Genomic DNA, 22,039 nt, shown 5'->3' with positions numbered 1-22,039 from the left:
GACTTACGACCACAGTTGAGCCCAAAATTTCTGTTGCTCTAATGAAACATTTGTTAAGCGAATTTTGCTCCATTTTACGACCTTTCTTGCCGCAATTGTTAAGTGAATCGCTGTAGTTGTTAAGTTAGTAACACGGTTGTTAAGTGAATCCGGCTTCCCCATTGACTTTGCTTGTCAGAAGGTCGCAAAAGGGGGATCACCTGTCCCCGGGAGATTGCGACCGTCATAAGTAGGAGCCATTTGTCAAGCAGTTGAATTTTGATCCTGTGACCATGGGGATGCTGCAATAGTTCTAACTGTGAAAAATGGGTTTTTTCAGCCCTTTTTTCAGCACCGTTGTAATTTTGAACGGTCACTAAATGAATGGTTGTAAGTTGAGAACTTACCTGTACTTTGAGAGAAAAGGCCCGTAATATGCAGGCTTCAAATCAAATGCTCCTGCAGATGTTTAATGGATGACACATCATGGAAAGAACGTCATCCAGATGCAGAACACTTAAAGAGAAACTGCACTGACAAGATAATACACCTGTGAAGTTAGTGAAAATGTTTAAAAATATGTCTAGCAATTGTTGGAAATGTAGACAAAAACCAGGCACATACTATCATCTTCGGTGGACGTGCCCTAAAGCCAAAAAGATTTTGGTCAAGAATACATATATGGTTAGAGAAAATGACTAAAAGACACACAGATTTTAAACCAGAATTATTTTTGTTAGGTATAATTGTAGGAAATTATGAGAAGAAATGTGTATATTTAATTTTACATGTATTAACTGCAGCGAGAACTGTATTTGCTCAAGGTTGGAAGGATGAAGAATTACCAGCGGAAGAAGCGATAATTAAGAAAATTTTAGATTGTGCAGAAATGGACAGACCGACCCTAAAAATGAAAGAGAAAGAAGATTCAAATTATTTTAGAACATGGAATACATTTTATCTAGAAAAACGAGGTAGAGAGAAAGGAGTTTAACATGTATTAGTAAACTAAACATTGGAACCCAGACAATATATTGCTGATAAAATATTAAGGATTTGTGACTATAAAAAATTAATAAAATATTTTAAAAAAAGAGATAATACAGCTGGTTTTCTCACCTTTCCTAAATGAGTGTTGGACCATTTTGTCAAGGAATATCCATCCAGCGTGCCAGTTGGGATTGATGGGAATTGTAGTCCAAAACTACAGTGTGCAAATTTGAGGTTGAGGAAGCTTTAAAAGAGGGGTGCATACTGTTTTTTTATAAAAGCAAAATGGTGAATGCTTTGGACATTTACTTCTTCGTCCGTCTTTTTATAGTGTTTATTCAATATATTTCTATATATAGAATATTGTGTATTCTATGTATGTTCTATATTCTATGTCCACATAGGACATAGCTGAAAATACTACAGCTGCTTACAATTTTGTATGTGTGCGTGCGTGTATGTGTGTGTGTGTTAGAAATCACCCATTTCCTTTACAGGCGAAATCAGTGCAATCTGCAAGTGAAATATAAAAACATAAAAACTGTATACAAATATACAGTAGTTCGCTATAGCTATAGAGTAGCTATAGAACCATTACAGAATCACTGGTAAAAGAATTGGAAGAAACATCAAATTAAAAACGGACTAAAAACAAGATTAAAAAAAAACAAAGAAAATATCTACCTGAAGAGAGTCGATATTTTCATTTCTAGACAAAATAATTATTCGGTTTGACTCCAAATTGTCCTTATCTGCTTTAGAACAGCTGTTCAGTGTCCTTGGCTTGTTCTCTGCTTTATTGTTGACAGAACCAATTTTAGAAGAAAACGTTGGTAGCTCAGGGTTGAACTGTGAGGTCCTTTGGGGTCTCTGAGCTGGGTTGCTTTTTTTTTTTTTTTGGCAGACGTTTCATAACCCAACTAGGTCATATCATCAGCGCGGGAAGGCTGTAGGACAGTAATGGCGAACCTTTTAGAGACCGAGTGCCCAAACCATAACCCAAAACCCACTTATTTATTGCAAAGTGCCAAGGCCGCATCAGAATTGTGGTGCCTTCATGGGGGCGTGGCCCTCTGGGTGGGCATGGTTGCGGTATTCATGGCAGACTGGGTGGGCGTGGCTGGGGTGGGCATGGCCATCTCGATGTTGCTCATGGGGGGGAAGGTGTGGAGGACGGTCAGGGTTGAGGGAGATCCAGGGGGTCTCTGGCAGGTGGGGCGGTGTGGAGGAGGCTCAGCATAGATGGGGGTGAGGCACGCAATCCTAGCTGGGACTGGGGGGCCATGGCGCCGATGGGGATCCGGCTTTCCCTGCTCAGGGTGGCCTTTGGTTTGCTGGGCGTGGGCGTGCTCTACCACCTCTACTCGAGCTTGCTTGCTAGCTGGCCGCTTTGCCTCCTTTGTGCTGGATGGGGCTGCTGCTCCGGGCGGCGGTGGCGGCCTAATGGACCTGCGCAAGCTGCTGGCAGCAGTGGCACGCGTGCCCACAGAGAGGGCTCTGAGTGCCGCCTCTGGATTTGTAGGATTTGTTCTCAGCTCACATGCTCTCAACAGTCACCACTCTCATCTAGTAACGAAGAGGCTATCTAGTCGAGTCATGAAAAGTCTGCAAAAAAAAAAAAAAAGCAACCAAACTCTCAGACCGCCAAGGCCCCCAGAAAAACATTTTTTTCTCAATTTAAAGCGGAAAGAGTGATGGTTACCTTGTCTTTTTTTTTTTTCTTCCTCCAAGCTAATTTTGTGGCCGATGGAGACAAGGCACCTTGCTCCTCTCCTTGTGCTTCCTTCTCAGCTGAAGACTCCGAAGAAGATTCCATGACGCCCAATGACTGCAAGAAGGTAAGGCTTTGGCATCCCATAATTGTCACCCCTCATTAGCGCAGGTGCCCAGCAAATTCTGCTCTTCCGGCTCAAGACGGCCGCAGAAGATTTAAGGCTCCAGTTCAGGGGTCTTCAAACTTGGCCCTTTTATGACTTGTGGACTTCAACTCCCAGAATTCCTGAGCCAGCCATGCTGAGGGGAAAGGGAGAGGTTTCCAAGCTAAGCCATGCTGGCTCAGGAATTCTGGGAGTTGACGTCCACAGGTCATAAAAGAGCCAAGGTTCCCCACCCCTGCTATAGACCAACTCTACATCCGGTGGAACTACTGGTTTGTACCTTTAGAGCAGGGGTCTTCAAACTTGGCCTTTTTATGACTTGTGGACTTCCACTCCCAGAATTCCTCAGCCAGCATGGGGGAACTATGGCCCCTTCATATACTTGTGGACTTCAACTCCCAGAATTCCTCAGCCAGCGTGCCTGGCTGAGGAATTGTGGGAGTCGAAGTCCACAAGTCATAAAAGGGCCAAGTTTGAAGACCCCTGCTTTAGAGCTAGCTATAAATGTGGGCTGATCTACTTCGCAGCTGCCCAACCAGAGAGAGCAGCTTTTATCTCCACCAGAAGTAAGACATTACTAAATAGTCCTCAACATGCCTGGCTGAGGAATTCTGGGAGTTGAAGTCCACAAGTCATAAAAGGGCCAAGTTTGAAGACGCCTGCTCAAGCTGTTCATGTTTTTAGCAGCCAGCGGAAGTTGGCTTAAGAGGTCCATCTATCTCAGCACTCTATCCAAGGCAGTCCAGTTGCCTCTTGAAAAAGCACCTTTGGGACAAGCATGACCAGGGATGACTGAGAATCTCCATAGACAAATCCTCGACTTGTTACCACAACATTTCTGTCCCTAAGTGACACACTCGTTTAAATGAGCTTTGCCCCGTTTTACGACCTTTCTTGCCACTGTTGTTAAGCGAGTCCCTGCAGTCGTTAAATTAGTGACACGATTGGGAAGGGAACCCTGGTTCTCCCCACTGACTTCGCTTGTCAGAAGGTCGTCAAAGGAGATCGCATGAACCCAGGACACAGGAACCGTCGTCATAAAGACGAGCCACTTGCCAAGCGTCTGACTTTTGATTGTGTGGCTGTGGGGGATACTGCAACGGTCGTGTGAAAAATGGTCCTAAGTCACTTTTTTTTTTCAAGGCTGTTGTAACTTCGAACAGTAAATGAACAATTGTAACCCAAGGACTCCCTGGATGGGAGATGCTCCAGATAGGATGCTGCTGGCTTACAGTAGTGGCCAAAATTGTGGAAACCTTTTGAGAAAAGTGTATTTTTGAGGTTTGATAGCTAATAACACCACTTTTTTGGGGGGGGGGAGTAGTACCATAAAATTATATATCAATGGAAAGATAATTTAATCAAGAATGTAATGCAACACAGTTTGTTCAATTATCTGTACTGTATTCTATGAAAGGTTATAGCCAAATAACCAGAAAAAGGAAGCACAACTTGCTTAGGTTGATATCAGGTGGCTTTCCTTCATCTGATTGTAGCCAATGAGCATGAGTGTTTAGAGAGCCAATCGGGTGTCATCTTGTTTTGGCAATGAGCCAATCAGATCACAGTAGGATTCAGTGATTGATGTCATGTATTGAAGCTGAGAGGAGGACATTTGTCAATCAGGTGTCATCTTCTTTTCGCAATGAGCCAATCAGATTATTGATGTCGTGCTGAGAGGAGGACATTTGTCAGTGTGTTATGTGATCGCTATCAAGTTGGTTGGTTTTTTTTTGTGTTCTTTCATTTAGTGAGCGTATAAAACGTAATAAAATTAAAGCCATGGTGCAAAGAGTTGACTGGTCGCCCAGAAAGCGATGTAAAATAGTATTAGTAAGCGGACAAGACTACAGTTATAAAGAAATTAGAAGAAAAATGGGTGGAAACTTAACCAAAGGTGGCATTTCTACTGTACACTTTTCCCAAAAGGTTTCCACAATTTTGGCCACTACTGTATGCCTTTGGAAATGGAAGAAAATGCTGTGGAATGGGGGACTCAGGAATTGCTTATAAATGGGGCTGGGGGAGGGGGGGATCATGTGGCTCCCTAGACCCATTTCTGAGCCCTCTTCCAATTTCACACTAACAAACCTGGATTGATTTCTGACTGTAAGGTCCCTTCCCCCCCCCAACCCATTTATCATACGCAGGCTTCAACTACAGTAGTTGCAAGTCGAGGGCTACCTGCAGTTTATTAGCTTCCTTGGTCCATTTGGCGTGTTTCTACACCCCCCCCCAGTGCTGTAGTATCTGATGCTTTTATCGCCACTTCATTTAACAACTGCCTTGCTTTGCAACAGAAATTTGGGGCTCAACTGCAGTCGTAAGTTGAGGACCACCTGCAGCATTGAAGCTTCTTAGGCAGAGGTTTCAGTTAAGGCAAAAAGGTATCCCTTTTGCAGACGGAATTTAGCAGCTCACCCCTCAAAGACGTTCGTTCTTCCGCTTATCCTATCCACCCGTTTTCCTTTCCTCCCTTCAGGAGATCATGGTGGGAGCCCAGTACCAGGCCGTTGTCCCTCTCTTACACTTGAACTGGCAGGGCGAAAAAGGTGAGCAGCTTCCCTATGGTGGATCCTTGTCGTTTTAGCCTTTGGCTGTATGTGTGTCTTTGATGTCTCTTCCTAGAACCGTGGTGGCGAACCTGTGGCACGGGTGCCAGAGGCGGCACTCAGAGCCCTCTCTGTGGGCACGCGTGCCGTCGCCCCAGTCCTAGGCCTTCAGCTGGGTTTTATAAAACCTTTTCGCTTTACGCCTCCGCCGCCGTGTGCAAAAAAAAAAAAAGGTTCAATCAATCAATTTCAACTTTTCACGGGGAAAAAAAAAGATCTCGCAAAGTTGGAATTGATTGATTGAACTTTTTAGTCCCACCCAGTCTGCCGTTAGCACCGCAGCCACGCCCACCCAATTATTATTATTATTATTATTATTATTATTATTATTATTATTATTATTATTATTATTATTATTATTATTATTATTATTATTATTATTATTATTATTATTAAAATTTATATACCGCCCTATCTCCCTTACGGGACTCAGGGCGGTGAACAGGCAATAATAAAATCACAATAGATATTCAATAAAAAGCCTGCTCTAAACTCAATGGGCCACGCCCACCCAATGGGCCACACCCACCAGGCACCCGACTATACAGACGTGGGTTTTGGGTTGCAGTTTGGGCACTCGGTCTCTAAAAGGTTCACCATGACTGTACCTAGAAGTTAACCTTCAGGTCCAGGTGCCGTGCAAATCGGGCTGTCCTTGGACAATAGCAGCTGAAGATTTGGGAGTTTTAGGAAAGGAAAGAAATAGCCACTGGGGGGGGGGGGTGGAAAAAAAGTGGAAAAGTGCCGTGTTTGGCAAACAATAAAAAAAAACAAGCCTCGTTGCTTGAACGCTTTGTCTTCTTCTCTCCCAACCTATTGGGGTTTTTCGTTTGAGGTTCTCGCATCAGAGTTAAAGTTCTCCCACAACATTTATCACACAGTTGTGCTGTATGCATCCGGGTCCTAGGACTGTGTTTGCTTGAGCTCAGTTTCCTAGATTCCTTGTCACCGGAATGTAGAAATAGTTTGCTTGTTTGTTTATTTATTTATTTATTTATTTGATGTTTATGCCCTCCTTTTTAACCTTATGAGTCACTCAAGGCAGCAAACATACCAAATACTCCTTCCTCCTCCTGTTTTCCCCACAACAGTTCTGTAAGATGAGTTGGGCTAAGAGAGAATGACTGACCCAAAGTCACCCAGCCGGCTTTCATACCTAAGGCGGGACTAGAACTCACCATCTCCTGGTGATGGGCCCAAAGTCACTGAGCCAGCTTCCATACCAAAGGCGGGATTAGAATTCATAGTCTCCTGGTAATTGATCCAAAATCACCCAGCCAGCTTTCATGCCTGTGGGTGGAACTAGAACTCACTGCATCTTGTGATTGGCCTGACATCACCCACCCGGTTTTCATGCTTAAAGTGGGATTAGAACCCACAACCTCCTGGTTTCCAGGCCAGGACCTTAACCGCTACACTAAACTCTAGATTCAGTCTCTCTCTCCATCTCTCACTCACTCACTCACTCACTTGCTCTTTTTTTTTTTATCTAGTCTATGAAAACGATGACCAGTTGTTGTGGGACCCAAATATCCTCCCGGAGAGGGAGGTGGAGGAATTCCTCTTCCGAGCCATCAAGAGGAGATGGGACGAAGTCTCCAATGCCAGGCTTCCGGAAGGAGAGATCGTGAAGGATAACGAACAAGTGAGTGCTACGGGGCTAACGCTCCCCCATTACCAGTGGGATTACTACTACTACTACTACTACTACTACTACTACTACTACTACTACTAATAATAATAATAATAATAATAATAATAATAATAATAATAATAATAATAATAATAATAGTAAAGTTGGAAGGGATCTTGGAGGTCATCTAGTCCAACCCCATGCTCAAACAGAAAACCCTATACCATTTCGGACAAATGGCTGTCCAGTCTCTTCTTTAAAACTTCCAATTTTGAAGCATTCACCACTTCTGGAGGCAGGTTGTTCCACTGGTTAATTGTTCTCACTGTCAGGAAGTTTCTCCTCAGTTCCAGGTTGCTTCTCTCCTTGATTAGTTTCCATCCGTTGCTTCTTGTCCTGCCTTCAGGCGCTTTGGAGAATAGCTTGACTCCCTCTTCTTTGGGGCAGCCCCTGAGATACTGGAAGACTGCTATCGTGTCCCCCCTCGTCCTTCTCTTCATTAAACTAGACATACCCAATTCCAGCAACCGTTCCTTATATGCTTTAGCCTCCAGTCCCCTAATCATCTTTGTTGCTCTTCTCTGTGCTCTTTCTAGAGTCTCAACATTTTGCTGCAAGGGAAGTGCTTATTATGAGGAAGGCTAATGAATGAGTTAATGTAAAAATTCTGAGGCGGCCTCAAATCTCCCCTCAGCAGAGAAGGATAACTAGGGCAACAAAAAGGTAGATTGTTGTTGTTGTTAGTTACGAAGTCGTGTCCGACCCATCGCGACCCCATGGACGACGTTCCTCCAGGCCTGCCTGTCCTCTGACATCTTCTGGAGTCCATTTAAGCTCATGCCTCCTGCTTCAGTGACTCCATCCAGCCACCTCATCCTCTGTCGTCCCCTTCTTCTATTGCCCTCCATCTTTCCCAGCATTATTAGGCTCTTCTCCAGTGAGTCCTTCCTTCTCGTTAGGTGGCCAAAGTACTTGAGTTTCAACTTCAGGATCTGTCCTTCTAAAGAGCAGTCAGGGTTGATCTCCTCTAGGACTGACCGGTTTGATGGCCTTGCAGTCCAGGAGACTCACAGGAGTCTTCTCCAGCACCAGAGTTCAAAGGCCTCCATTCTTTGGCGCTCAGCCTTTCTTATGGTCCAACTTTCACAGCCATACATTGCAACTGGGAAAACCATGGGAAAATAGATGATAGATAGATAGATGGATGGATGGATGGATGGATGGATGGATGGATGGATGGTAGGTAGGTAGGTAGGTAGGTAGGTAGGTAGGTAGGTAGGTAGGTAGGTAGATAGATAGATAGATAGATAGATAGATAGATAGATAGATGATAGATGGATGGATGGATGGATGGATGGATGGATGGTAGGTAGGTAGATAGATAGATAGATAGATAGATAGAGATAGATAGATAGATAGATAGATAGATAGATAGATAGATAGATAGATAGATAGATAGATAGATAGATAGATAGATAGATAGACAGATGATAGGTAGGTAGGTAGGTAGGTAGGTAGGTAGGTAGGTAGATAGATAGATAGATAGATAGATAGATAGATAGATAGATAGATAGATAGATAGATAGATAGACAGATAGACAGATGATAGGTAGATAGATGATAGACAGACAGACAGACAGACAAAGCTTTACCTGCTGCAGTCGGTAGATGCTGGATTGGGGAAGATGTTCCCTGGTTAGGTACTGGGGGGGGGGGGAAGACAACCAGCTCAGAGAGCACCAAGGATTCCACAGTTCAACCCTGAGCTTCAAATATGCCCTTGGAGAGAAGGCTATTTCCAAGCCCTGCCTGAAGACGTCAAGGTCTTTAGCATCAAGAATCACTAAAGCCAATTGAGGGGTCCTTGGTGCTGCCTGAGCTTGGTTGTTTCCTTGCAGATGTCTCGTTACCCAAAGTAAGTAACATCATCAGTGGGGTTTGCAGAAAGGAGGAGGAGGAGGAAAACTGTGGGGTCCTGGGTGCTCCCTGAGCTTGGTTGTTTCCTTGCAGGCGTCTCATGTCCCAACTAGGTAACGTCATCAGGGCTATTAGAGAGTGGAGTAGAGGAGGAGGAGGATGGTGGGGTCCTTGGTGCTCTCCGAGCTTGCTTGTTTTCTTGCAGACATTTCATTACCCAACTAAGTAACATCATCAGTGCTAGAAAGGAGTGGGGGTTGTGGAAAGGAGAAGGAGGATGATTGTGGGGTCTTTGATGCTCTTGCAGACATTTCGTGACCCAACTAGATAACATCATCAGTGCTAGAAGGGAGAGGAGGAGGAGGAGGAGGAGGACTGTGGGGTCCTTGGTGTTCTCCGAGTGTGCTTGTTTTCTTGGAGACATTTCATTACCCAACTAGGTAACATCATCAGTGCTAGAAAGGAGTGGGGGTTGTGGAGGGGAGGAGAAGGAGGAGGACTGTGGGGTCCTTGTTCCTCTCCGAGCTTGGTTGTTTCCTTGCAGATGTTTCTTTATAATGCCAATTAGGGACGCTGCAGCTGAGCTGGGTCCCTCCTTAGCCCTTGTTATTCCATACTTTTTGTGCGCGGTGACAATGACAAGGCCTTGCTTCTTCTTCCCATCCCCTTCCCTGCTCCGGTTCCTATTTCTCAGTGGCCTCTTTCTTTCTCCCCATAGCCAGAGCTGATTTTCTAATCATAGGCATCCCTGTGCAATTGTATCTAGTTTAATGATTGTGTCTAGCCTAATGAAGAGAAGGATGAGAGGTGACATGATAGCAGGGTTCCAGTATCTCAGGGGCTGCCCCAAAGAAGAGGGAGTCAAGCTATTCTCCAAAGCGCCTGAAGGCAGGACAAGAAGCAACAGATGGAAACTAAGCAAGGAGAGAAGCAACCTGGAACTAAGGAGAAACTTCCTGACAGTGAGAACAATTAACCAGTGGAACAACCTGCCTCCAGAAGCGGTGAATGCTCCAACACTGGAGGTTTTTAAGAAGAGACTGGACAGCCATTTGTCTGAAATGGTATAGGGTTTCCTGCCTGAGCAGGGGGTTGGACTAGATGACCTCCAAAGTCCCTTCCAACTTTACTACTATTATTATTAAGCTGAGCCATGCTGGCTCAGGAATTCTGGGAGTTGAAGTCCGTAAGTCATAAAAGAGCCAAGGTTCCCCACCCCTGCTATAGACCAACTCTACATCCCGTGGAACTACTGGTTTGTACCTTTAGAGCAGGGGTCTTCAAACTTGGCCCTTTTATGACTGGTGGACTTCCACTCCCAGAATTCCTCAGCCAGCCATGCTGAGGGGAAAGGGAGAAGTTTCCATGCTAAGCCATGCTGGCTCAGGAATTCTGGGAGTTGAAGTCCACCGAGTCATAAAAGAGCCAAGGTTGCCTACCCCTATCCTAGGACGAAGATTAAGAGCAGGGGTCTTCAAACCTGGCTCTTTTATGACTCGTGGACTCCAACTCCCAGAATTCCTGAGCCAGCCACGCTAAGGGGACAGGGAGAGGTTTCCAAGCTGAGCCATGCTGGCTCAGGAATTCTGGGAGTTGAAGTCCACGAGTCACAAAAGAGCCAAGGTTCCCCACCCCTGGTATAGGGTTTTCTGCCTGAGCAGAGGGTTGGATTAGAACAGGTGTCCCCAATCCCTAGGCCAGGGGTAGGCAACCTTGGCTCTTTTATGACTCGTGGACTTCAACTCCCAGAATTCCTGAGCCAGCCATGCTGAGGGGAAAGGGAGAAGTTTCCATGCTAAGCCATGCTGGCTCAGGAATTCTGGGAGTTGAAGTCCACCAGTCATAAAAGAGCCAAGGTTGCCCACCCCTGGACCAGAAGACCTCCAGGGTCCCTTCCAACTGTTGTTGTTGTTGTTGTTGTTGTTATTATTATTATTATTTCTCCCACAGGCCCTCTACGAATTGGTGAAATGTAACTTCAACGCAGAAGAAGCCCTGAGGCGACTCCGGTTCAACGTGAAGGTCATTCGAGGTAAGACGTAAGGCCGTTCTGTCTTTCTCTTCTTTCTACTTTTCTCTCTTTCTCTTGTTTGGCAGAGGCTCTGTAGTCCCACTGGGAAACACCCCCCTCCCTCAGATTTCCCAAGCTCACCTTTTCAAACCTGGCGCCCTTGAGGAGAACAGGTAGTCCTCGACTTACGACCATTCATTCAGTGACAGTTCAAAGTTACAACAGCATTCAAGAAAAAAAAAACCCGACGTGACCGTTTTTCACACTTAACAACCGTTGCAGCATCCCCAGGGTCACATGATTGAAAGTCAGACACTATAATAATAATAATAATAATAATAATAATAATAATAATAATAATAATAATAATAATAATAATAATAATAATAATAATAATAATAATAAAGTTGGAAGGGACCTTGGAGGTCATCTAGTCCAACCCCCTGCTCAGGCAGGAAACCCTATACCATTTCAGACAAATGGCATGTGTTTACAACAGTTGCAGTATCCGGGGGGGGGGGGGTCACGTGATCCCCTTTTGCGACCTTCTGACCAGCAAAGTCAGTGGGGGAAGTCAGATTCACTTAACAACCGTGTTATTACCTTAACCACGGCAGTAATTCACTTAACGTCTTTGACGAGAAAGGTCATAAAATGGGGCAAAATTCACTTAATCCATTGCCTTGCTTAGCAACAGAAATTTTGGGCTCAGTTGTGGTCCTAAGTGTATTTATTACAGCACTTAAAGAAACAATGAATAGATGCATAAAAGAAATAAAAAAATATGTAAAGAGAGTTAGTAGGTATAGAACAGGGGGAGGCAACCTTGGCTCTTTTATGACTCGTGGAGTTCAATAAGTCATGAAGGGGCCAAAGTTTCTCCCATGCTGCCTCAGGAATTCTGGGAGTTGAAGTTTGCAGGTCATGAAAGGGCCAAAGTTTCCCCCATGCTGGCTCAGGAATTCCGGGAGTTGAAGTCCACGAGTCATAAAGGAGCCATAGTTCCCCCATGCTGCCTCAGGAATTCTGGGAGTTGAAGTTCACAAGTCATGAAGGGGCCAAAATTTACCCCTTGCTGGCTCAGGAATTCTGGGAGTTGAAATTCACAAGTCATGAAGGGGCCAAAATTTACCCCTTGCTGGCTCAGGAATTCTGGGAGTTGAAGTCCACAGGTCACAAAGGAGCCATAGTTCCCCCATGCTGGCTCAGGAATTCTGGGAGTTGAAGTTCGCGTCATGAAGGGGCCAAAGTTTCCCCCATGCTGCTTCAGGAATTCTGGGAGTTGAAGTCCACAGGTCACAAAGGAGCCATAGTTCCCCCATGCTGTCTCAGGAATTCTGGGAGTTGAAGTCAACTAGTCATGAAAGGGCCATAGTTCCCACATGCTGGCTCAGGAATTCTGGGAGTTGAAGTCCACAAGTCATAAAAGAGCCAAGGTTGCCTACCCCTGGTATAGAATAAAGTACCAGTAAATGTACAAAGTGTTTGCAGATATCTCCAAATTTAAATTCCTTATAGCAATACTAATAGCACTTAGACTTAAATATCGCTTTACAACCCTCTCTAAGTGGTTTACTGCAGTGGTCCCCAAGCTTTCTAGCTTGGCAGCCTAACGGCCTGGCACGGTATTTGTGTGGGGGGGTGAGTGGTAGGCACAGACACCCTCCACTCACACAAATGGAGGTTCGCACGCAAGCTGAGGGTGCTTGTGCTCTTGCAAAGTTCCACTCGTGCAAGCGCCCTCTGCTTACACGAGTAGAGCTTCGCATGTGAGGTTGTCCCCCCCCCCACATATGCATTTGCCCATTTCTCCCCAGTGGTTGGAGACCCCTGGTTTACAGAGTCAGCCTATAGCCCCCAACAATCTGGCTCCTCATTTCACCGACCTCGGAAGGACGGAAGGCTGAGTCAACCTTGAGCCGGTTAGGATCGAACTCCCAGCAGTGGGCAGAGTCAGCCTAGCAATTCTGCATTCTAACCACTGCACCACACTGGCTCTGTCGTTGATTAATTTTACCTTGTTAATTAATTATTGAAGTATAGGACTAGGTTTCTTATACAATCTTAATTGGAAATCTCCAGATATTAATGTTGTAATAAAATTCATATTGGTAATACCACTACTGGTAATTCATTAAAAAGGAAAAGAAATAGAAAGAAAAAGGGGTAGATTAAAGGTAAAGGTTACCCATGGATCAATTTCACCCCTGAGCAGAGTTTTTAAACCTGGGTCCCCAGATTAATCTAAACCCTTAATTTGAAGAAGAGGCCTGCTGGATTAACAAAAGACGTGGTTGAAAGTCTAAGCAGAACAGAGCCCGTCAACCCCAATATCCAGGTGGATTCAAGGGCAAGAGTTAATAAAGAATTAATTAAGGGAGGGCTTGAGCACCTCACTGAGCCATATTACACTTAACTCTTGAGACGTCATCCAAACCAGGAGTGTGATTAAGATGGAGAGGGTTGACTACAACAGGAAAACCATGCTTTGTTTTAGATTTAGAGCAGGGGTGTCAAAACTTCTGGCTGGTGGGCCGGATGCATCATAGCAAAAGCGCGCCCACACCATTGCCGGCAATGGGGGAAAAAAAGTCATGATACGTCGCGACACGTCATGTGATAAGATAAGATAAGATAACCTTTATTGTCATTTTTTTTTACTGTGGGCACAACGGCACACATCAAGAATTAAATTTAGTTGCCCGCTCTCAAAGTGAAACACATACATGACACAAACCTAAACATACTATGTACAACATATGTATAGACCCACACCCCTACATATACATAACAAATAAATATTAAATACTGTCCATCTTGAATATATAACGGAAGGAGGAAGCTTGAGAGCATCTAAATCGGGGGTGTCAAACTGCCAGCCCGCAGGCCGGACGCATCATGCGGAAGACGCGCCCACCCCATTGCTGGCAATGGCAAAACAGTCCCGATAGGTCGCGCGACATCACGTGGCGTCGCGAGTTTGACATGTCTGATCTAAATCATCGTGTATGTCTGATGTAGGTTATGTCTGATGTCAATCAGCCGTTAATTTCTTCTTCCAGCTTCTGTATGACAGAATAACAGAGTTGGAAGACCTTGGAAATCTTCTAATCCAACCCCCTGCTCAGGCAGAAGACCCTATACCATTTCAGACAAATGGCTGTCCAGTCTCTTCTTAAAAACCTCCAGTGTTGGAGCATTCACCGCTTCTGGAGGCAGGTGGTTCCACTGGTTAATTGTTCTCACTGTCAGGAAGTTTCTCCTTATTTCTAAGTTGCTTCTCTCCTTGGTTAGTTTCCATCCGTTGCTTCTTGTCCTGCCTTCAGGTGCTTTGTGGAATAGCTGGACTCCCTCTTCTTTGGGGCAGCCCCTGAGATACTGGAACACTGCTATCATGTCCCCCCTCATCCTTCTCTTCATTAAACTAGACATACCCAATTCCAGCAACCGTTCCTTATATGTTTTAGCATCAAGTCCCCTAATCATCTTTTACAGGTAGTTTTACAGGTAGTCCTCAACGTACGACCACAACGGAGCCTGTCCATCACAGTCATAATTTGTGACGTCTGTAAACCGAGTTGGTCACATCACCAGCTTGATTTTACTCCCTTTTTTTTGCAGCAGTTGTTAAGCGAACCCATGGTTCGCCGTGAGCTGGCGTTGCGGAAAACGTAGATGCCAGGTTTCGGCAAAACTCTCGTAAAACGCAGTCACGTGTTGTCATTTCAAACCGCCGCTAAATGAATGGTTGTACGTCGAGGACAACCTGTATCTCAACAGCTTCTTGCGAGGTTCTCCATTAATGAAGATGGCCGCAGAGGAAGAAGGCGGTTAGAAGCCAAACTAACTTTGGTCAAGTCAGAAGAAGTAAAGAAGTAAAACTAAAGTTGGCCAAAGCCTAACATGCATATAGATTATATAATAATAATAATAATGATGATGATGATGATGATGATGATGATGATGATGATGATGAAGAAGAAGAAGAAGAAGAAGAAGAAGTAGTAATAGTAGTAGTAATAGTAGTAGTAATAGTAGTAGTAATAGTAGTAGTAATAGTAGTAGTTGGAAGGGACCTTGGAGCTCATCTAGTCCAACCCCCTGCCCCCCTGCTCAGGCAGGAAACCCTATACCATTTCGGACAAATGGCTGTCCAGTCTCTTCTTAAAAACTTCCAGTGTTGGAGCATTCACCGCTTCTGGAGGCAGGTTGTTCCACTGGTTAATGGTTCTTACTGTCAGGAAGTTTCTCCTTAGTTCTAGGTTGCTTCTCTCCTTGATCAGTTTCCATCCGTTGCTTCTTGTCCTGCCTTCAGGCACCTTGGAAAATAGCTTGACTCCCTCTTCTTTGGGGCAGCCCCTTTGTGGCAAACCCCCTTTGTGGTAAATGGGAAATAATCCGGTTGCTAGAATTCTTGCCACCTCGCCTCTCCCTCTTGGTAGATCTTGCTGAGCAGATCTTGTGTACTTTGTGCTAAAAGTCAGAGAACGGACAGTTTCCAAGACAGTCATGTGTCCCCTGGCTTGAAAGAAAGAATCGTGGATCAGAGATCGATGCAACAATTAAATGCCGCCACTTCCAATAAAGTCAGGATCTCATTGCGGAACAATCCGGAAAAAAACAGATGAAAATAACTGTCAGTGTTTGGAGATTGAAGCATGTTTCTCCTTTTTTATAAAAAAAAAAAAACAGAAGAAGAAGATCTGACTCAATTATTGAACAGCTTAAAAAAAAATAAACCTACATGGCGTCCTCTAATTTTTAAAAGTTTAGGAAAATTCTCAGCGATCTTTTTTTTCTTTCTAGAGGAATACAGGCAGTCCTCGAGTTATCGCCACAGTTGAGCCCAAAATTTATTTTGCTAAGAGAGAGAGAGAGTTGTTAAAGTGAGTTTTTGCCCATTCTGTGACCTTTCTTGCCACAGTTGTTAAGTGAATCGTTGCAGTGCAGTTGTTAAGTTAGAAACACGGTTGTTAAGTGAATCCGGCTTTCCTCCTTGACTTGGCTTGTCAGGAGGTCGCAAAAGGGGATCACGTGACACCCCCCCGGGACACTAGCAACCGTCATAAATATGAGTCAGTTGCCAAGCGTCTGAATTTTGATCATGTGACCATGGGGATGCTACGACGGTTGTTAAGTGTGAAAAACGGTGATAAGACACTTTTTTCAGTGCTATTGTAATCTTTGGACGGTCACTAAATGAACTGTAGTAAGTCGGGGACTACTTGCACAAAGATGACAGACCGCAAACTTAGGCAAGAAAATAAGAAGAAAAAAAGTTTGTTTGTTTGTCTGGCTTTGATTATTTGGTCACCGCGATGTAAAAAAGATGTTGAGACTCTGGAAAGAGTGCAGAGAAGAGCAACAAAGATGATTAGGGGACTGGAGGCTAAAACATATAAGGAAAGGCTGCTGGAATTGGGTATGTCTAGTTTAACGGAGAGAAGGACGAGGGGGGACAGGATAGCAGTGTTCCAATATCTCAGGGGCTGCCACAAAGAAGAGGGAGTCAAGCTATTCTCCAAAGCGCCGGAAGGCAGAACAAGAAGCAATGGGTGGAAACTAATCAAGGAGAGAAGCAACCTAGAACTAAGGAGAAACTTCCTGACAGTTAGAACAATTAACCAGTGGAACAACCTGCCTCCAGAAGCTGTGAATGCTCCAACACTGGAAGTTTTAAAGAAGAAACTGGATAGCCATTTGTCTGAAATGGTATAGGGTTACCTGCCTGAGCAGGGGGTTGGACTTGATGACCTCCAAGGTCCCTTCCAACTTTATTATGATTAGGATGATGATGATGATGATAACGATGATGATAACGATGATGATGATGATGATTATAAAATCTTTTAGCTTTAGAGCATGTCCACCAAAGATGGTAATAAGTGCCTGGTTTTGGTTTACATTTCCAACAATTGCTTCATATATTTTTAAACATTTTTGCTAACCTCACCGCTGTTAAATGCCATCTATAAAACATTTTATATCAATTTTCTTCGTACGCTACCGCTTTCATTTTAAAAAAAAAGTTTTTGTTTGTTTGTCCGGCTTTGATTCTTTTTTGATGGCTTTTAAGATTCTGTTGTTACAACCTAAAGCAAAAAAGTCAAATTCAGGGATTTCTGGCGGTCTTTACAAGTAGTCCCCAACTTAACGGCCGCAACGGAGCCGAAGGTTTCTGCTGTTAAGCGAGACATTTTGTTAAATGAGTTTTGTCCCATTTTACGGCCTTTCTCGTCACAGTCATTAAGAGAATCACAGCAGTTGATAAGTAGTAAGACGGTTGGCTTCCCCATTGATCTTGCAAGTAAGAAAGTTAAGAAAGGAGATATCATGACCTTAAGACAGGTGCCCCCAACCCCCGGTCCATGGACCAGTACCGGGCCATGGCATGCCTGCAACTGGGCCACACAAACAAGCAAAGCCCCATCCGCAGGATGTAGACAGCAGACAAAACCACGCACCCTCTGGTCTGCGGAAAAACTTCTCTCCACGGAACCGGTCCCTAGTGCCCAAAAGGTTGGGGGCCTCTGCCTTAGGACACAGGAACGGTCATAAGTATGAACCAGTTGCCAAGCATCTGAATTTTAATAATAATAATCATAACAACAACAACAATAATAATAATAAAAATGTTGGAAGGGATCTTGGAGGTCATCTAGTCCAACCCCCTGCTCAGGCAGGAGACCCTATACCATTTCAGACAAATGGCTGTCCAGTTTCTTCTTAAAAACTTCCAGTGTTGGCGCATTCACCGCTTCTGGAGGCAGGTTGTTCCACTGGTTAATTGTTCTCACTGTCAGGAAATTTCTCCTTAGTTCTAGGTTGCTTCTCTCTTTGGTTAGTTTCCACCCATTGCTTCTTGTCCTGCCTTCAGGCGCTTTGGAGAATAGCTTGACTCCCTCTTCTTTGGGGCAGCCCCTGAGATATTGGAAGACTGCTATCATGTCCCCCCTCGTCCTTCTCTTTGTTAAACTAGACATACCCAATTCCAGCAGCCGTTCCTTATATGTTTTAGCCTCCAGTCCCTTAATCATCTTTGTTGCTCTTCTCTGTACTCTTTCCAGAGTCTCAACATCTTTTTTACATCGTGGTGACCAAAACTGGATGCAGCATTCCAAGTGTGGCCTTCCCAAGGCCTTGTAAAGTGGTATTAATACTTCACGTGATAACATTTTGATCACATAATCACGGGGATGCTGCAAAGATGAAAAATGGTCCTAAGTCACTTTTTTCAGTGCCGTTGTAACTTTGAACGGTCACTAAATGAACTGTTGTAAGTCGAGGGCTACCTGTCTTTCCTGAGCTGGCCTATCTGGAAGGGCTGACATTCTCTCCCTGATTGCCTCCCTCTCCCCCTTTGCAGATGAGCTCTGTGCCTGGAGCGAAGAAGAATGCCGAAACTTTGAACATGGATTTCGGGTGCACGGAAAAAACTTCCACCTTATTCAAGCCAACAAGGTAAAATTGGAAGCCAGTCTGGGTCCCGTGTGAAGGCAGGTGAATTCCAAGCAGGGTTTTCAAAGGGGCAGTAGAAAAGGCAAGGTTTCAGGAGGCTGACTGCGCTGTTCACCCCTCGTTGCCTTCTTGCGTGTCCTGGCAAATACGGACATTGTGATGACAGTTTAGACCAGGGGGTCTTCGAAATTGGCCCTTTTATGACTTGTGGACTTCAGCTCCCAGAATTCCTCAGCCAGGCGTGCCTGGCTGAGGAATTCTGGGAGTTGAAGTCCACAAGTCATAAAAGGGCCAAGTTTGAAGACCCCTGGTTTAGGCCCAAGGGTATCTCCAACTTTGGCAAAGTGTAAAACCTGTGGACTTCACCTCCCAAAATTCCCCAGCTGTGGGAATTCTGGGAGTTGAAGTCCACAAGTCTTAAAAGTTGCCAAGGTTGAAAACTCTTGGTTTAGTCCAGGGGTAGGCAACCTTGGCCCTTTTATGACTCGTGGACTTCAACTCCCAGAATTCCTGAGCCGCCATGGCTCAGCATGGAAACCTCTCCCTGTCCCCTCAGCATGGCTGGCTCAGGAATTCTGGGAGTTGAAGTCCACAAGTCATAAAAGAGCCAAGATTGCCTACCCCTGGTTTAGCCTGAGGGGCCCAAGGTTAGGGACAGTTACTGGCTGAGATGGATCTTCTCCTGTGCTCTCAGATGATCTGGAATGGCACGCCCACTTTCAAAACCGTAAAACGTAGAATATAGAACATAGTATAATAGGGTTGGAAGGGACGTTGGAGGTCTTCTAGTCCAATCCCCCAGCCCATGGCAGGAGATCTATACCATTCCAGACCTTTGGGCTTGATGGGATGGATACACACAACCATAGAAAGAATCATTCAATAACAAAACAGAATAGAATTGTAAGGGACCTTGGAGGTCATCTAGTCCAACCCCCTACTCAGGCAGGAAACCCTATGCCATTTCAGGCAAATGGCTGTCCAGTCTCTCCTTAAAACCCCCCAGTGATGGAGCACCCACAACTTCTGGAGACAGGTTGTTCCACTGGTTAATTGTTCTCACTGTTAGGAAATTTCTCCAGCTTTAGGGAACTGTCTCTTCCCAGAGATATACAAGTAGTCCTCAACTTACGACCATTATTGGGCCCAGAATTTCCATTGCTAAGCATGACAGGTGTTAAGTCAGTCGTGCCTGATTTTACGACCTTTTTGCCATGGTTGTCAAGCGAATCAAATGGTCCTTAAGGTATCCAGCTTCCCTCATTGACTTTGCTTGGTAGAAGCTGTCTGGGAAAGTCACAAATGGCAATCACATGACACCCCCCCCCCCAGGACATTGCAGTTGTCGTAAATACATGTCAGTTTGCCAAGTGCCAGAATTTTTGATCACATGACCAGGGGGATGCTGTGACAATCATAAGTGGAAGAACCAGCTGGACATCCCTTTTCCCGTGCTGCTGTGATTGTGAACAGTGGCTGTACTAATGGTTGGAAGTCAAAGACTATGTCAGGGGTCTTCAAACTTGGCCCTTTTATGACTGGTGGACTTCAACTCCCAGAATTCCTCAGCCAGGCATGCATGCCTGGCTGAGGAATTCTGGGAGGTGAAGTCCACCAGTCATAAAAGGGCCAGGTTTGAAGACCCCTGGGCTATGCTGTTACTTTTCTCACTGAAGTGGTACCTATTTATCTACTTGCATTTGCATGTTTTAAACTGCTAGGTTGGCAGGAGATGGGCAAGTGATAGGAGATCACCCCGTTGCGCGATGTTCCGGTCTCGAACCCGGACTGCCGGCTTTCCAGCCGACAAGCCCACTGTCTTAACTGCTGAGCCATTGCACTCCCCTACCTGTATGTAGACCTTATTTTATTTATCTTCTAAGCCAGGGGTCCCCAACCTGTGGGCCGTGGGCCGGTAGGGGGCAGGCCACCGGGCCTTGGGACAAGCTGGCCAGTGTCCATGCATGTGCGGGCACACCCCCTCACTTGCGCTAGTGCAGCAGCTGGGCACAAAAATGGGCCACCGCCATGCCTCGGGGTGCAAAAATGGGACGCCATGCCTCGGGACACAAAAACGGACCACCGCCGTGCCTCAGGGTGCAAAAATGGGACACCACACCTCGGGGCACGAAAACGGGCTGCCACCACTGCGCCTCGGGGTGCAAAAACAGGATGCCACTGCTGCACCTAGGGGTGCAAAAACGGGATGCCACCGCTGCGCCTTGGGGTGCAAAAATGGGACGCCACGTCTCGGGGCACAAAAATGGGCTGCCATGCCTCGGAGCGTGAAAACGGGCCGCCGTCACGGCTCGGGGCACAAAAATGGGATGCTGTGCCTTGGGGCGTGAAAACAGGACACCGCCGCTGAACCTCGGGGTGCAAAAACAGGACGCTACACCTCGGGGCACGAAAATGGCACGTCACCGTGCCGCGGGGTGCCAAAATGGCCCACCACCGTGCCACAGGGCGCAAAAATGGGGCGCCGCCACCAAGGGGTGCAAAAACGGCGTGCCGAAACAAGCCCCGCCCTGTTTGCGCAGTGCATACGCATGCATGCATGTAAATTGCTTCCGCCTCCCTTTTCCTCCAGTCCACCAGGTCCCTTCCAACTTTTTTATTATTATTATTATTATTATTATTATTATTATTATTATTATTATTATTATTATTATTATTATTATTATTATTACCTCTGTTCTAAGCCAAGGCTCTATTATTTCAGCAAACCTTTGGCCACTAGAGGTACTGAATGAATTGTGTCGGTCCTCTTTACTTGATTTCTCAGTTTAATGATAATGCATTTTAATGTTGTGTATTGCTGAACACGGTTCAGAGTTCTCCAGGACTGGAGTGGATTATAAGTACTGCAGATAAATTTAAAAGGAAACCACCTTCATTCATCTCAATCTGTCCTTTTTCTACTCTTTAGCCCCCGAGGTTTCCAAAGTGGTTTTTGTGGCTATAACAGGTCACGCTAAACCTTGTTTAACAAACCACAGTTGCTCTTATTCATTTGCTGTTTCATTTCATTTCATTTCATTTCATTTTATTTGATTTATATCCCGCCCTTCTCCCGACGGGACTCAGGGCGGCTCACAACATATTTAAAACAAAGACATACCCACAATCCCCGCCAAATAAAACCAAATTAAAACCAAATATTTTAGAGTTGTGGTGTTAAAATTTTTCTAAAAAACCCAATTTAAAATCCTCCCTAGGCCAGGCCCACTTGTTGGAAAAGCCATGTCTTGAGGGCGCGGCGGAAAGTAAGGAGATCCGGAATCGTCCGGATCTCGGGGGGTAGTTCGTTCCAGAGGGCAGGGGCACCCACAGAGAAGGCCCTCCCCCTGGGGGTCGCCAGCCGACATTGCTTGGCCGACAGCACCCTGAGGAGACCCACTCTGTGGGAGCGTACCGGTCTATGGGAGGAAATCTGTGGCAGAAGGCGGTCTCGGAGATAGCCAGGTCCTATGCCATGGAGCGCTTTAAAGGTGGTAACTAACACCTTAAAGCGCACCCGGAAGACCACTGGCAACCAGTGCAGCTCGCGCAGCAGCGGTGT

At 45.4% G+C, this 22,039-nt stretch overlaps 1 protein-coding gene across 1 annotated transcript in view; it reads left to right on the top strand.

The window, feature by feature from the left end:
• The window catches only part of MIER2 (MIER family member 2), a 46,852-nt gene that overhangs the window by 17,227 nt on the left and 7,586 nt on the right, over positions 1 to 22,039 (top strand). The window contains exons 4-8 of the mRNA XM_015824307.2: positions 2,701 to 2,807; positions 5,329 to 5,398; positions 6,952 to 7,103; positions 10,959 to 11,040; positions 18,386 to 18,480. Of these exons, the coding sequence (XP_015679793.1) occupies positions 2,701 to 2,807; positions 5,329 to 5,398; positions 6,952 to 7,103; positions 10,959 to 11,040; positions 18,386 to 18,480 (506 nt within the window). The remainder of the gene's footprint in view (positions 1 to 2,700; positions 2,808 to 5,328; positions 5,399 to 6,951; positions 7,104 to 10,958; positions 11,041 to 18,385; positions 18,481 to 22,039) is intronic.

This window comes from Protobothrops mucrosquamatus, unplaced genomic scaffold (assembly GCF_001527695.2).
Source record: "Protobothrops mucrosquamatus isolate PMUCROS unplaced genomic scaffold, P.Mucros_1.0 scaffold2196, whole genome shotgun sequence".
Lineage (NCBI taxonomy): Eukaryota > Metazoa > Chordata > Lepidosauria > Squamata > Viperidae > Protobothrops > Protobothrops mucrosquamatus.
The sequence above is the reverse complement of the archived record's forward strand: the minus strand, read 5'-3'. Positions and strand labels throughout refer to the sequence as shown.